General features: G+C 39.0%; 1 protein-coding gene across 1 annotated transcript in view; it reads left to right on the top strand.

Moving 5' to 3' along the window:
* NBEAL1 (neurobeachin like 1) overlaps window positions 1-17,351 on the top strand; it is a 135,972-nt gene that overhangs the window by 50,060 nt on the left and 68,561 nt on the right. The window contains 8 exon segments of the mRNA XM_014516902.2: window positions 548-654; window positions 6,645-6,728; window positions 7,765-7,863; window positions 7,985-8,565; window positions 14,830-14,962; window positions 16,005-16,124; window positions 17,202-17,347; window positions 17,349-17,351. The exon segment at window positions 17,349-17,351 is cut by the window's right edge and continues 119 nt beyond it. Of these exon segments, the coding sequence (XP_014372388.2) occupies window positions 548-654; window positions 6,645-6,728; window positions 7,765-7,863; window positions 7,985-8,565; window positions 14,830-14,962; window positions 16,005-16,124; window positions 17,202-17,347; window positions 17,349-17,351 (1,273 nt within the window).

Raw genomic sequence — 17,351 nt, 5'->3', positions numbered from 1 at the left:
CGATCCTGTGCCCCTGGCACAGGTTGGTATTAATTTCTTAAGCTGATGAAGCAGAATGTGAAAATGTAAACTAAAAACATCTATAGCCCCAAGCACTTTAATTTTCTCAGTATTTTGAGAGAAGAGTGGGGTGATACACAACACTGGCAAAATAGGACTGCACTGTAATGTTGAGGAATGATTTGCTAATGAGGAAGCAAATATGAGCATAGGTGTTCAATATGAAAAACATGCTGCTTTATACTTGTAAACGACAGTGATTTTAATCAGAACCCAAAGGCAATTGAAGATGTTTGGTTGCTGAAACGTTTCCAGGTTTAGTAGGTTGTGTGTTCATTTCTGCTAGATTAAAATGTTCTCTAGACCTGTTGGCTTATGCACCAATTCACTTACTTTCATCAAAACATTAATAATATTTGACTGTGGTCTGTAATGCAATGTATTTTGTGTGCTATGTATTTTTCTTTTTTATCAAATGGATATTTTAAGGAAAGCAAATTAAAAGATTAGTGTACTACTTGTTTGATGTATTTTTTTATTTTTATAGACACCATCACAGCCATGTTAGATTGCACAGACAGGCCTGTTCTGCAGGCAATTTTCCTTAACAGCAACTGCTTTGAGCATCTCATCCGCCTCCTGCAGAACTGCAAGGTAAATTTCTATTAATAAGAATATATTCTTTCTTGTAACAAAGTGCTTCTTATGACAGTGTAGCTACATTAAATACTTTTGTAATTCTTTCTAAATTAGACAAAATTCTACTTAGTATACACATGAACGAAGTCAAGGACTGGGCCTGTTTATTACCATTGTCTTGGAGAATGTTTCAAAAGTTTTGAATAATTAGAATTTTATGAAGTAGACATGCTCCATATCTTCTAAATATATTTAAAGCAGAGACTGCTTAATAGATGTGTGCAGTTTTAACTTTCTTTACATTTTTAGTTTGGTATCAGAATTGATCTTTCCTACTATGAGTATATTTGTCATTGAGAAGTTGCTTATAACGCTTACCAGATGGAGGGATAAATTCTAATTTTAGGGATACATTTTTTGTGTGGGTGTTGCTTAATTTAAAAAAAAATTTTTTTTAATCCAGTCTGGTGTTCAGTTGCAAATATTTCAAACTACTTGGTGGCAATTTCAACATAGCTGAACTATATAAATGAACCTAAGCTGTTACAAAATGCTCCCATTGGATGCTGTCTTCTTTTAGATAGGACATTATGTTCGTATTTCCTGTGACTATTTATGCAGTTCCAGTATTAATCCCAGATGGCAATTAATTATAAACCAGTGCCTGCCACTGAAGTTATTATGCTGTCCTAAGATGGATTTTCCTGCAACAAAAATGAGCATAAACACTAAGAACCTTTTAAGAGTTTTGTATTTTTTTTCTGTTGATATGTCTGTATTGAATGTTTTTAAATAGTTTAATGCCAGCCACAATATGTGAATTATTGTCCAACGTTTCCTCTAGTTTATGATTAGGAAATATTTTAAATACAATGTCCATGTACTAAGTATTGTCTGAGTTAGCTGTGATTTATTTTAATGAGAAGCAAAATCCCAGATGCCTTCAGGAGAACCATACTGGGGTTTTACATAGTATTTGCTTTAGCTTCTGGTTGAAAATATTGTTTGGTCTTTCCATATTTTTTTCAGCATCGGTCTAGGAACATACTCATTTCTGTACCCTTCAGTCTTTACTAGGCTTCTGTAAAATAATTATTTAGTTTCTAGCCTGATTCTTAAACTATCAAACTACAGGTGATTAGCTGATTCATGTGGACACTAGCTCGCTTCTAGGGTTGAAGTCGTATTGACTTCAGTGAGAACTGGAGCAGCCACTCTGCTTTAATTTTTTTTTTGTGTGCTGCACTATACAAAATTGTCACCAGAAGTCCTTCTTGAATCATACCCTGTGGGCGTGTCTAAGTGTGCATTACTTTGCAGTAAATGGAAATAGGTCAGCATCTACATGTGCAGGCGTTAAAGAGCATTAACACTGTGTGTGTGTGTGTGTGTGTGTGTGTGTGTGTGTGTGTGTGTGTGTGTGTGTGTGTGTGTGTGGTCTAGCTTGGGACTATAGTTAGTCCCAAATCAGTCCACACACACAGTGTTACTGCGCAGTAAGGTGTCTGCATGTGCGTTACCATGCAGTAATTAATCAGGCATAAATTTGATACTTGCATCATGCAGTTCAGCCTAAGTCATTATAGTTACTGCACGGTACAGGCGCACACGTGTAGATGCGTGCCTGTACTGCACAGTAATTTCGGGTTACTGTGCAGTAAATGTGAACGTGTAGATGAACCCTGTAATTTTCACTACTTTCATGCTGAAGTGGTTCTTACATATTGACGTTTTATATACAGTACTACTTAGCCTTTTCTAAGACAACGACACTTTTTTTCTTCTAAATACAGTACAACTCTCTTCAAAGCCATACTGCAAAGACTAAGTCAGTTTGAGTCTGGCAGTTTTTGTGCTGAGCACCTTCGGCAGCTAGGCAGAACTTGTTAAACATACTTTTTTCTCATCCGTGGCAATCTGCCAGACTTCTGTATTCATTTGCGTGCCCCTATTGTGGATAATAGAATCAGTACACCAGAACGGCATTTGACACACTAGAATAAATTGTCTCTACTAAGTCTGGACAGTTAGAGGCTTTCATGGAGGAGAGTGAATAAGAGCTGAATCACAATTTACTTCAGTTGGTGTTTTTCCCAGAAGTTAAGTGTTAGGAGGGGCAGTCAGCACATATTACTGATCATATCTCAAAATTGTCTACAGCTTTTCAAATCCTCTTTATCTGCAATTCACTTAACCTTAACTGAAGCTTTTGTATCTTATGCAGAGCCACTTTCTTTTCATTCTGCTTTGGCTATGCACCCAGATCATTAGCTCTGAATTGATCAGACAGTTTAGGGATTGATCTAATACCTCATTTAATTGAGAATTATAGCTGTTACCTTTAACATTTGGGTAAAAGGAGGTTGTACTTGGATGTTGAGAGGGGTTTATCTATATGTTAACAACATCTTATGTTGCCACTTCATAAGTCTAGAACTTTGTTATTAGGTAACCTCCTTAAAAAAGGAATAGGTTTGGGGAAGGGCAGTGATCATTATGCCTTCCCGTATAGCTGCTGAAGAAAACATTTTTAAGTTAATACTCTTCAGGGTGAAAGAATTAAAGGCAGAGAGAGCACTGTTTATGAGAATTTTAATACATGTATAGCTTCTAAATCTCATTTTTTTCCCCTTCTACAGATCTATTATGGAAAATCACACAATAACAAATTGCAGTCATTTTATTTTTTCACACCTGTCCTTATTTTCTGCTCATGGTTTTATCTCCGATTGCTAATGCTATAACTTCCTAAACATATTATAGTTAGTTATTTTTCAGTGTCACCAGGGGTTTAACTGATTTAATCTTGACAAATGCCTTTCAAAATGATCTATGTTTTCGAAACGTGTTCTGACACATCTGTCATACAAAGTAGCATATTTGAGTGTGTTCAGTGTTTGTCCTTGAATACAGAGTGAGAGTCTTTACTATGAGCATACTCTCCAGTGGGTGTGTCTACACGTGCAATTAATTTGAAGCAATAAACTCTGCAGCAGTTTGAGCCAGAGTAAATTGCTCCTGGGCACAACATCTACACAGCTGTTTCATCACAGTTAATTTCTCCTCTGCAAGATAGTACTGTCCCTGACGGTACTATTTTATAGTGACTCCACCATAAAATAGTACTGTCCCTGATAGTACTATGTTCAGGCAGTGTTATTTAGTTTACTGTGGCTACTACTGTTGTGCGTGTAGATAGCGATGGTGACTAATCTTTTAACTTTGCAGCCAATTAGTCTTCTCCACAGTAAAGCGCACATATAGACATGGCCAGTGAGTACAAAAAAAAGTGATGTTTAAAAATAGTTTCTTTCAACTCTGTTTTCTGTTGAGTGTTTTCTCTGCGTTAAGTTGGCACTCCTGTGCTTCCAAATGTCCTTTTTAAGTTTTTGATCAGGAAACCCATGCATTTCTAAGAGTCTCTTGAACATCAAATCTAAAAAAGCAGAAGAGAGCAAAGCTTTTGTTTTGAATGGGGGATGTGTCTCTACTTCAGTCATTTGAAGAACAGAAATTGCCACACTGAAAAAATGACTGCAACAAGCAAGGGTTAGCACCCTACAGCCTGCAGAAGCTTTAGATCCAGTCCGCAGACCTGCAGTTTTGATGGCATTTGGTGGAGCGGTGAGGCCGTCTCTCCATGGTGCCACAGGGACAAACACCAGCTGTGGGAGCTTTCCCTGTGCTGCTGTGGGAGAAGTGCTGGCTGTGGGCAATTTCCCTTTGCCTCTGGAGAGATGAGTGGTGGCAATGGCAGAAGGGTCTTAGTGCCTCTGCCCACTGCTGACCCAGGGTGGATCATTCTGGCCTGCAGCTGGAAAAGGTTGCCTACTCCTGGCATAGAGATATCTGGGTTATCTCAGGCATCAGTGACTGTCTAGCCATGGTAATGTTGACCTCAGAGCTGCTGTGACTGTAATGAAGACATGCCCTCAGTTAAAGTTCCTGAAAAATTTACCCTTCCCCAGCGTATCCTGAAGATTATATCCCCAGCAAAACATCTGCCATTGTTACCTCAAGATTATGAAATCTATAGCAGTCGGTATCTGTGCTCCTTATGGACAGTAAAACCAGACTAAAATGCTAGGAGGCATCTGTATGCTTCTTTGTCTTTCCCATTATTAAAACTATGCAATCTTCCTTCTTTTAAAAAAAAGTAAGAGTCTGATAACCTCGTATCCTGCATCTTACTTTCCATTAATTTAAGAGCACTAAGTCAGTAACAAAAGCACTGCTTAATTGTCTCACTAATGACATTTGTTGATCTGTTTCTGAAAAAAAAAATCTAGTAAGTATTTAACAGTGGTTTGGTGTAACCTTATTACTAGAAGAATTAACAAAAGACTAATATACATGTGGCTCACCCATGTAAGATTTTGCAGGTTGTATATGAAATATAAATTCATGGCAGCCTTCCCAGTTTGGCTGCGGGCAACTATTTAATGCACCTCTTTCCATTATTTTTGTCTCTGTTTCTAACAGCTGTTTTTAAATGCTAACAATAAAGTGGCAGACAAGAGTGAAAAAGACCTTGCCAACAAATTACTGACAGAAATGAATGAGGACCAGGTACCTACACAACTCGCATTTTGCTTCAATTGAAGTCCAGAGACAGTCCAGTCAGTGATAAAAATGATTCCTGTACTTCACCTTAACCATTCTCCTTACACTGCTGCAGCAAGATGAAATTATGCTGCTGCACAGATGAGTATTTGTTATCACTAACAACTAATCTTTTAACTGTACAGATAGGCTTCAAATTGCAGACTTCAAAACACATTTATTCCCTGATGTGCAGTTTTTAATCTGAGGAAGGTGAAGTACATGAATAAAATCCAAATATCAACACTATCAACCTGGTGGTGATTTCACTTTTTTTCTTGTATACTTTTTTTTCTTAGCACTGTGGTGTATTGGGTTCTGGGGCTTTGTTTGTGAATCTCTATGGTTGTATTTAATGTTCTGATTGTTTGTTTTGTCAAGAACAAATGTGCACAGTACAATGGACAGGCTGAATCTGGGAGGTGGGAAGAGCCTGTTTTGAGTTTCCATTAGCATAATGGAAAACATCAAATGCAGATTCTTATTGTATCGCTTCTTATATCAGCATAAAAGGTTTTACTGAATCAGAGATGCTGCAATGCTAAATGCAAGGAAGGACTGCAGTCTAAAACACCTAGTTCTGATAAATAGCCAGGGCTTTTTTAGAAACTCAGTGTGAGGGTAAACATAAACATTTATTCACCTAATGTTGTCTTCTCATTTTGACTTCTTATTGTCCAAACGTGTCTTATACGTGATACTATTTCAGTGGCTGTCATATGGAGTCTGTTCATTTCACCATTCTGCCAGTCAGGTTTATACATTGACCTACTGGTAGAGTGGTACAATATTTTCTGTTCATAAAGCAAGATGAAAAAAATCTCAAGATTCAGAAATATTCACAGAAAAAAAATAAAAGGGAATTAATTTGTACCTCAGTTGGTCTGGAAGAAATGTATTGACCACCAGGTGATATGATAGTTGATGAAATCAGTAGACTGTACTATTTTAACTAATCACTTCTGTGCGTTGCTCTAATGTGCAGGAATCTGCACTAAAAAGAAAATCTGTTAACCCCAAGCTGGTTAGAGGACTGATTGCAGAACTTGAGTGTTCTGCAATGCACATACGCTAAAAGGATTTGTTTAATTTCTTTTCCTCCCTCCCTTTTGAGGTTGTCCATTACAGCATGAGGAAAGCTTGTAAGTTTGTCTGTTAGACTGTTGAACTGTAATGTGTGTGAATGCTTCTCCTCTCCTGAAGTATGTCGCTAGTTGTCTGTCATTATATATCCTCTCTTGTAGGTTGGGCTGTCATGAAATCCATGTTGATGGGATGATGATTTTGAAGCATGTTTAATTAATTTAACTCTTGTTTTCATCCTGACTGAGGTGCACAGGGTATCCAGCAAAGCAGAATTATAGTTAATGTTTGTTTTTAATATTTGTTTCTTGTGCTGTCAGGTGTTTCAGGGGCAGCTAGACTGCTTGGCAGTTTCTACCATTCAAGCCCTTACAGCAGTGATGCACAAATCTCCGGCTGCTAAGGTATGTATACACATACACTGATCTGTTTGTGATAGCTCTCATCTCATTTCTTGTTCCATTTTTTAAATGTAAGATCTTATAAGAATTGTTTTATTATCAGCATTCCTGGACACCTGTATTGTCTCATTTATAGGATTTGGTAGAGGAAGAATAAGTGGTCAGGGCATGCTTTGTGGTGACTATCCTGGGTGCGATATGGATACATTGTAGACAAGTATTTAGATCCTACATTTTTTTGGAAAAATTTTCAGCACACTCTTACACATGTGCTCTTTTCTATATGCCCATCACCTAAAACCCTGCATCTGCTAAAACATTTATGCATTTAATTTTTGAGCATTAGTACAGAAAGCAATCAAAGCAATGCGGAAATAGCGTATTCATTTAGCAGGATTTATTTGCTGTTCATTGACTGATAGAGATTTGTATCTGTTTAAGTTTCATAGTTTTTGAGAGTTGTTTTTCAGTGTAAAAGTAACCAATTTTAAGAATATTTTAAAAATATTTTTCTATCACATTTTTCAAATGTTGTTCTTTCAGAAAAATATTTCATTCAGATTTGTCACTGAGTACTTCACATGCTGAACCTGTACTTGTTTTGTTTTTTTCTGCTTATGTGCTAGTTTGCCTTGAAAAAAAATGTGTTTTGTAATAAATTTGAAAGGACATGGAAATATATGAAAATGGTTATGTTGTTATATTTTTGTATTGTAATGATTAACACTTATATTAAAACTGGAGTTTTTTTATGGTGTAGTGTTAAGTAAAATGTAGCCTTGCTTTTTAGGATATACTTCTGTTGTAATTTGCCTGCTAGAATGAAAACTTTCATGAAGTTGTTTTCTTGAAGCCACTTAGAGAAAAAACAAATTATATTGATTTCTCTAGGTGTTGGATCAAGATCTGTGGTATTTTTATAAAGGGTATCCTAACACCTGAATTACTTTGCCTCTAGTGTTTTTGTTAGATTAAATCTCATTAAGGCAGACAAGCCATTTGTGCCTTCTTTTCTAATGAAACTTTTTTTAATCTTCAGGAGGTCTTTAAAGAACGGATTGGTTATGCACATTTATATGAGGTACTCAAATCTCTGGGTCAGCCCTCACGGGAGTTGCTGGAAGAACTTATGAATATGGTAAGATGAGCTTATTTTGAACATTAACCAGAATGGTTATGTCTCTTGGATAGTTTTTTGTAGCATTATTTTATTTCAGTAGAACAGTAGCTCACCTTTTGAGTTCTCTGCTCTTTCCTAGGCTGTTGAAGGTGATCACATGTCTGTTGGACTGTTGGGCATTAGTAATGTCCAGCCCTTACTGCTGCTAATCCAGTGGCTTCCAGAACTAGAGTCACATGACCTGCAGATCTTCATCTCAAATTGGTTGAGGCGAATCTGCTGTATTAACAGGCAGAGCCGTGCAACATGTGTCAATGCAAACATGGTCACCCGCATCATTGAGACGTTAAACTTCCACTCTGCCCTCCATTGCACTCTTGCTGAGAACATGATTGCCCTTCTAGGTTCTTTGGGGAGTCAGTCAGTGAGCTCTGAAGAACTGCTTCAACTAATACAACTGCTGAGGACTGATGAACCAAAAGAGCCTCACCCTTATGTCATCCCTGTGATGCGTGCAATTCTGGCAATGGCTCGGAAGCAGGGTCTGGACAGTGCCTTGCAATATTTTGACTTATCCCATAGCATGGCAGGAATTGCTGTGCCACCTATTCATAAATGGCCAGGCTCTGCCTTTTCTTTCAATGTTTGGCTATGTCTCGATCAGGACCAAGCAATTCCTGGCCTCAGCAGCAAGGGTGGCAAGAGGAAGCAACTGTACAGGTATGCTTGCTATGATTACTTTGTGTGGTAGAACAGTTCTGGGTAATGTACTCCCTGTCACATACTTGGTACTAATGTTCACATTTATATAGCACATTTTGTACCAAAATACTCTGTTTGAGTTTGTAAATGGCAATTGTTATGTTGTCCCAGGGCCTTCATAATAAATTATTCCAGCCACAAGTATGGGAAAGTGCTGCCAGACTGGCAGGCACAGATTGTCTTGAAAACACAAAGTAAAACTCAACATGTATTGGAATGAGCTGATTTAACAGAAAGTAACTGTAAGATTTACACATGCCGATTCATCATATTTACATATCTCACAGTGGTAGCTTTATCCATCCACTCTCAGAGTTTAGTTTGCTACAGGAATAATTATGCAGACTTACAGGACAGGAACACCCAATTCTATAACTGTATTCAGGTTAAATCAGAAGGCTAAAATACTGCCTCCCACAAGGATTGCAGGATGGCTTTTCCTGTTTGAAAACAGGAGGGAAATGGACCACATATTGGGCATGTAAACATATATTAACATGTTTCCATAGTGTCTAACAGGTCATAAAATGCAGCTAGTTCTAGTGAAAACTGCAGCTGGAATTGCAGAGGATAATGTCTAAATTTGTACTTGGCCAGGACACCAGAGTTAACCCTCTTCTTTTGTGAATTATATCAGGAAATAATACCTTCCTTTTTAATGACCAGAGAGTTCAGGCTTTGATTTTATTTTTTTTAAATCTGAAATGCTGGGTTTCCAGTAGCACAGCACCAGATAACATTATGTTGGGTTATGAGCACAGCATTACTCGGTGAACAGTGCCATCTGCTGAACTCCCAGCACCATTTCTTCTATATTTAAATCCAGACCCCTTCAGTTTTTGAAATCTGACGAGATTACAACATAAGATTGAAGAGCTGCATTTGGATTTGATAATGCTAGAGTAGTAGTATTGGTCATTAAATTGAATTCACAATAAATTGTGTCTTCTAATAAGTTGGTGGAGTTAGTATATTGTATATGATACCATATGTCTGCTCACTGGTTAAGGATTGTTGTTGGAGATCTTGGGTTAAGATAGCAGGGTGTCAAGAGATGGATGAGTAAAATTACAATTGTTACTAAACTGAGAAATGTTTTTAAGCTTACAACTGAGTTAAAGCATGACAAGACTGGCCTTACTGCTATCCTCATGCTTTGTGGTCTCTAAATATGTTGTAGCTTTCATTTCATAGGAGGATTATGCAATGGTAAAATGCAATATGATCATAGACAAAATGTCTCTGCTCCATAATAATAGCTACATTTCCTCAGGTGCAAGTCTGACAGTATTTCTTACCATGTCTTGAAGACTGCATTAGAGTTTTTACATAAGAAAAGCCAACAAGCCTTCCTATTATAGATAAAGCTTATTTTGGTATAAAAATACATGCTGATATAGCTTATGCTTATGTAGGTTTGGCAAGCGAAATAAACTATACTCACAAAAGTACTTGTTTGCCAGTTTAGGGCATGCCGTAGGGCTTTTGTGTGTATCAAAAATGTGCATCAAAAAACCCATCCAGAGTCCAAACTCTACACCAGTAGTTCTCACCCCTTTTACAGTCAGAGCCCCCCTCAAACCCTTTTTGAATTTGGCAGTATCCCCAGTTGAGAACCACTGTTGTACTGCCTCTGCTTACCGCAGTGGTTCTCAAGCAGGGTGATATCATTTACTCCTGCCTATATATTAGGGTTATCTGATAAACCTTAAGCCAGCAGGCGTAGAGGCATAACTAATGAGTTGTGTGCCTAAGCAAAATTCCGCTGTACCCTGTGGGGCTGCTGGGTGGATGAGGAAGGAGGGTAGTCTTACTTTAATAGCCCTGGATGTCCCTGCACTTGACTCCTCCAGCCTGGCCTGGCTTCTCTTGCCAAACACTGCTGTCGCTGGAGCACGTGCTCTTCCTACAGCCCTTCATAGTCCAACCCTGTGTGCTCCTCCCAATGAAGGGGTATGGAACAATCATAGGAAAGTAGAGCTGAAAAGGACATTACAAGGTCATCTAGTCCAGCCTTCCACTCCAGGCAGGATTATCCCTCACTAAACCATCCACAGTTTCCCTAGGTAATCCTGTTCTAAGACTTGATCATCTTCATGGTCAGAAAGTTCTTCCTAATCCCCAACCTAAATTTCTTCTCTGGCAGCTTGAGGCCATTGCTCCTATTCTTGTCTCTTATGGTCACAGAGAGAAAAGCCTGTTGCTGCCCTCTCTGTTATTGCCCTTCCTGTACTTGAAGACTATTATCAAATCCCCCCTCAGTCTTTTCTTCTCCAGACTAAATAACCCTAGTTCTTTTAGCCTTTCCTCTAAGTCTTGCTTCCCAAGGCCCTATTCATTTTTGTGGTTCTGCACTGGACTCTTTCCAGTGTGTCCACATCCTTCTTGAAATGTGGGACCTGAAACTGGACACACAACTCCAGGTGAAGTTTCACCAATGCTGCATAGAGCAGAAGAATCATTTCCCTTGATTTGCAAGTGACACTCCTGTTGATACAATCCAGCATGCTGTTGGCTTCTTTTGTAATAAGAACACTGTTGCCTTTATATTCAGGTTGTGGTCCACTGTACCCCCCAGGTCCTTCACTGCAATACTGCAGCCTAGCCAGTCATTCCACAGTCTGTATTTGTGTATGCAATTATTCTGTCCCCAGTGTAGGACTTTGCATTTGTCCTTGTTGAAATTTATCTGATTGATTGTGGACCGTTTTTCCAGTCCACCCAGATCATTCTGACTGAGGTCCTTGCCTTGCCATCCAGAGTGTCTGCCACTGTACCCAACTTGGTGCCATCTACAGATCTGCTAAGTTCCCATTCAGTCCTATCATCCAAATCATCAGTGAAGATGTTGAACAATCTGGACCCAGGACAGACCCCTGTGGAACCCCCTTGATACCTCTTTCCAACTAGGCATTGAGCCATTGCTGACTACTAGTTGGGTATGATGATCTAACCAGTTATGGACTTCATCATATAGTACCTTCATTTAAATCACCTTTCCTTAGCTTGTTACTGAGAATATTATGGGAGACAGTGTCAAAAGCCTTGTTACCTTATTGTAGAAGAAAATTAGGTTGGTTAGTATGACTTGCTCTTGGTGAATCAGTGCTGGCTTTTTCTGATCACCTTCTCTAGATGCTTGATATAGTAAGTTCTTTAAGGACATGCTCTGTCACAGGCCAGCTGGGCACTGTGAGTGTATCAACTTAGTTGCGGGCTGACTGTGTGCTGCGACTGTATCAGCCACTGGGCTGTTCGGTTCGGGATTGAGGAGGCACAGTTGGGAGTGAAGCAATGGCAAATTTATTATAGCTTACACACACACACAACAGTTAACAGAAAGATAAATGTGATAAGCAGATAATGCAGTATTAAAGAGCTAATAGTAAATAATAACAACAATAATAACAACAGATAGATCAATCTGTCACAGGCCAGCTGGGCACTGCGAGGGTATCAGCCACTGGGCTGTTTAAAACAACAAATAGACAGACATAGATTGGCAACATATTGATAGTCCCTCAATGCCAGGTGTGCACTAAGTGATTCCAGCAAAGTTAGGCATCCCCGATCGATGCTGTTGGAAGGGTTACCAGGGAAGATCCCTTGATCAGGATCCGATCCTCATTCACACCGGGAGTTCAGATCCGGGCTTGGAAAAGCAATTACCATTTTGTTCCCTCCTTCCTGCTGGTTACCTGACGCATGTGATTTTTTTGTACCTAATTTTATGCTAATCTGTTGGCTTTAGAGTCGCTCACAATCTTGCCCTATGGCTGTTACCCTGTGAGATTGAAAGGTGTTAAAAATGATCATAAAAGGTTACTACCCAAACTTGGGTTTATCCAATATGCAAATTACAATGCAGCATCTTCAGGTTTGAAATGAATATTACTCTGCCTAAATCCAACCCCTTTAGATTTCTTTGACTATGCTTTCTTGAGACGTGCTTTCCTGGAATTTGCTGGGTATACCAGGCAGTTGAATCCAGTTTTTATCAACAAGGCTGAACTCTGAGCAAAAACAGTTAGGTCAGCTAATCTTACAGCTATAGCTTCGCCTTTAGGTTCAGTCAGGAGTCCACATTTATCATTTTGGTTAAACTTATGACAGGCAAGTTACATTTGCAGGTTACAACCTTACAAGCTTTATATTAGACAAAAATTCCAAATGCCTCCAAGAAACACATATTTATTGCTTATTCATTTCTTTGGTTCTGGCCGTCACACTGCTCCATGATTTTTTCCATGTATTGAGGTCAGGTTGACGTATTTAATTCCCCAAATCCTCCTTCTTCCCTTTCTTAAAGATGAGCATTTTACCCTTTTCCATTCATCTTGGATTTCACCCAAACTCTACCAGTTCTCAAAGAGGATAGGTTGTGTTTCTGAAATTACTCAGCCAGTTCCTTTAGTACCCTAGGGTACCTCCCATTCAGACTCCTGCCTTGCAGCCTGGGTAACCAGGTCAGCTGTGTAAAGCTCAGTCAGGTTCCAGCTGTGTAGCCCTTTAACTGGGTCATTCTCACTTAACAACTAATCAAGGACTGCCAGGCCTTTCCCTCTGGTTGGTTCTAGGACTGCTTTTAAGGAATTCCTCCAGAACCAGAGCCTTGCTTCACAACTTACTGGTCTACAGTCCCTGTGCAGCTCTTGTCCCAGCTCCTGTCCCTTCCTGGTTCTAGCCTTGGATTTCCCTGCAGATCTGTTTCCTGGCTCCTGAACTTGGTTTGGCTCTGTTCTTGGACCTCATCCTGTGGATTGCCTCTTGGGGTGCCTATACATGTGCAGTGAGGCTGCTGTGACATGCTGCAATTATAGTGTGTCAGAGCAGTTTCAATTAATCGAGTTTGCAGGAGCATGGTAATTACCACGCTCCAGCAGACTTTAGTATCTTATGTATCAGCGTCTCTCTGCTTCAAAGTGGTGGCAGGGGTGCTTTATGAGGTTTAGTTAAAGTGCCGTCGTCCCCCCACCCACGCACCTTTTTTCATTGCAGGGATGCTGATACACGAGACGCTCGCTCCGGGCGCTTTAATTAGAGTGGCTCTCCAGAGATGCTCTAATTAAAGCATTTCTCCCCTCACCCCCCCCCGCCAATCCCAGCGAACATGTATAAATGCTCTCAGATTTGGTAACTGGGCCTCTGATCCCTGGATCCTGACCCTGGCTTGATATTTGGTGCCTGTCATGGATCTTGACCTCCAACCTGTAATCCCCAGTCCCACCTCCAGCTCTGGCCATGAGGCCAGGTGGACTGTGACACTGCCAACTTGAAAACATCTAGCTTCTTTAAGTAATAACCCCTAATGTGTTCTACTACTCCAAGTTGTTTGTCTCCTTCCCTGTCTTTGCTACCAAGTGCACTTGTCATCTGGTCTTTGTCCCTGTTTGTGAAGTCTGAAGTAAAAAAGACATGAAATACTTCAGCCTTCTCTGTATCCTCTGTAACTAGATTGCCTTCTGTCTTCCATAAGGAACCTATGGTTTTTTAGTCTTCCTCTTACTTTTGATGTGTGATGCACCCTGTTCCCAGACATACAGCCTGATTGCACCTCTGACACACATTCCCAGGGTGCTCTCGCACTTTCAGGGGCACTCTTCAGCTCCAGACTCTTCCCTGCCATCTGCTGCTTGACTACTGAGACCCAACTGATATGCACCAGTTCTACTACTCCCCCCAGCTTGGTGTCCTCTGTAGACTTGCTGAGGGTGCATTCCATAACCTCTTCCAGATCATTGATGAAGATATTGGACAAAACATGTCTAAAGACATTTTTAAATTTGCATAAAATGGGACAGGTTGCAGCCTTGTGTTTTCTTTATTACAGTGGCATGTCTTGCAAAAACTAGGGTATGTTGTACTTTGTATTGAAACCAACTGAAACTATGAGAATCAAACTAGAGCACTGCATGCTGAGACCCTGGGTCCACCATCATATAAAAGGGGGATGGTTACCAGCTTTTTTGAGAGATTTTGTGGAACGCTTTTGACTTGCACACCAGACCTGTTTAGTATTCCTTGTACCTATGCTATTTACTTCTCTTTGTTAGTTTTAATGAAATGGCCCATTGAAAGTCCTTTGGTTAAATAGCCCATTAGTGGTGATAAATGGTTTCAGCTGTGCCAATTTTTGCAAGTTTTGTTCTGAATTATTGCACAGCTAGATTGTTTTCCAAACTTTATTGTGCTGTATTTCATTTTTTTCCCTTCATTCTGTAGCTTTTTTACAGGAAGTGGAATGGGGTTTGAGGCCTTTATTACCTACTCTGGAGTGCTGGTGGTTGCTGTTTGCACAAAGCGAGAATATGCAACAGTGATGCTACCAGACCATTGTTTTTGTGACTCTCTCTGGGTAAGACCTGCTTTGTAAGCCCACTTGGTTTAGGACAGAATAACTTCAGTTTGTAAAGATAAAACTGATAGCTTTTGCAAGTGGTTTAATCTTTATATTGCATAAGGACAAATTTGAATTCTAAGAATAGGGCACAGTCCATGTAAGTAATCTGTGCTTATTTAGGTCTTAGAGATGCGTTATTTGTATATTTATGCCAAAAACGTTTTCTAGTTTGTGTTAGACTGTTTAGAGCCTCTTTGTGTACATCTGTATGTCTGTCCTTTTTAACGTTAAATCTCACGGAATATTAATGTCATGGAGGATCCTTGGATGCGTTAATTAGATGGGGTCTGTAATGTTTACTATGTGTATTATCTATGGTATGGTCATGCTAATGTCATGCTAGTGCTCTAGATATTTAAGTTCTCCAAGAGTAATTCTTACATGTGACACAAGTGTCACTTTGACTTCATTTTTTAAAGAAGGATATACACAAATGAGTGGATCTTTGGGATGGGTTTTGGAAGCTGAGATGCATTTTGGGCTCTTGTTATGTTTATACACTGTAAATGAGTTCCAAGTCAAAGACTTAGAAGATGCAAATGTGTTACTATGTTGCCATTCTTCCTTCCTATATATGAGGAATCTCTTATTATGAAAAGTCAGCTCTCTTTTTATGTAAATTTAAGGAAATCCTTGAATGAAATAAAATCTTCCTAATTCTGACAGAAAGAACCTTTAAAATGTTGCCCAACTAAACAAAATATTGGCAAATTATCAGGAGACTAGAGAAAGCCTTAGCAAGTCTTTTTGTGGGGTGGGAGGGAGAGTGGGGGAATCTTTTTATTTTTTTTTAATGCATGCATTTTTGTGTTACTTTTTTTTTAAGAAGCATTTGATTTGATTATTTAGTTTAGTCTACCAATTATGCTATTTAAGTTTATTTACTGCAATGATTTTTTTCACTCATTTCATAGTGAGAGTGAGTAGTTATATAGAATTATTTCATTGCTTTTTAGTAATGTCCTAATTAATTCTTGTTGTTATATTGCTAAACTAGCACAATATAACTATTGTTCATGTGCCTGGAAAAAGGCCCTTTGGTCAAAGCCTTGTCTACATTTATGTCAATGGACAGCAGAAGGTATCTGCCCCGCTCAGATTTCCTGCAATGAATGAAGTAAGTCAGCCCTTCTCATCATATCTATTGATTTCTACAATTATCTCCTTTAAAAACGTTAAATAAAACTGAGAACTAAAAGGAAAATGGCTCGTCGGTGATTTAAAAAAACTATGGTAGAAACCAATTAGCAGTTACTGCAGTTGAAAAACATTTAGGTTAGTGTAGCTCATCCCCAGTATCTCTCTTGTTCAGCATTGGATCATCTCAAATACAGCAGCTTAGAAAGTAAATAAATGTTGACCAAGAATTCTTTACTGATCCCTGTTCAGCAGCCTATGTAAAAGAATTTTACTCCAGGTTATATATTTTTTTTCCTACTGCAATCAACTGAGCATTATCACAGTTAGCATCAATGGTCTCTCTTTTTGGCAGTCTTGCAACAGATGATGTTCTGATGACGCACAACAGAAAAATAGTTCCTACAGTTAGAGGTGGTTCTCTTTTGTACTTTAGAGAGGCACTCAAAGTGAGAGTAATGTTGTATAGGCTGTTATCTGTGCTGTCCTTGGTTAGTGGATATGTTTACAGGAGACAACAGTTTATGGTGGTGTTAATCTGATCATTTCTACAGGAATGAATCAAATTCACTTGAAAAAGCACCAGTCAACAAAATGTCAACATGATTTATAAAAACAAATGATACAGAAAAATAAAATATGTGGATGTTCTCTGTCAATGTAGTCACTCCTCTTTGTGGAACGAGTCAGTGTTAAACCTGGGCTACAATATTATGAAGTTAAATCAATACTCTCTTTTAAAGGAAAGAAGTTAGACAAGTTGGAAGGCCATTTTGTGCCTGAAGGTTATCTAACATCTATCCCAACTCTGTAGTTAATCCCATAAATTATATTACCAACAAATCCTGTTGCTTATTTGCCTGGACCATCATGGCTACAGTGGCACTACATTTTTTTAGTCAGACAGGTCTGACTAATATTAACATTTAATATTTCTTGGATTTAGTTAAACTTAATTCCATTTTATCTAATTGATTTTTGTGAAAGTCTCAAGGATAGTTGATATTTTTCTGTAGCATTATTTAATATTATTTTTTCCTTGCACTTGGGTTTCCAGCCATTTACTTCTTGTTGCATTGGTTCAGCTGGTCAGAGGACAACTACTCCACCTCCATCTCAAATACCAGACCCACCTTTCTCCTCTCCTATTCTGCCTCATCGAACATCACTAGGTGGGATTCTTTCCCCAGCAAGCTGGGGTGGGCTA

Source organism: Alligator sinensis, unplaced genomic scaffold, assembly GCF_000455745.1.
Source record: "Alligator sinensis unplaced genomic scaffold, ASM45574v1 scaffold755_2, whole genome shotgun sequence".
Classification (NCBI taxonomy): Eukaryota; Metazoa; Chordata; order Crocodylia; family Alligatoridae; genus Alligator; species Alligator sinensis.
This window is presented reverse-complemented; position numbering and strand designations above follow the sequence as displayed.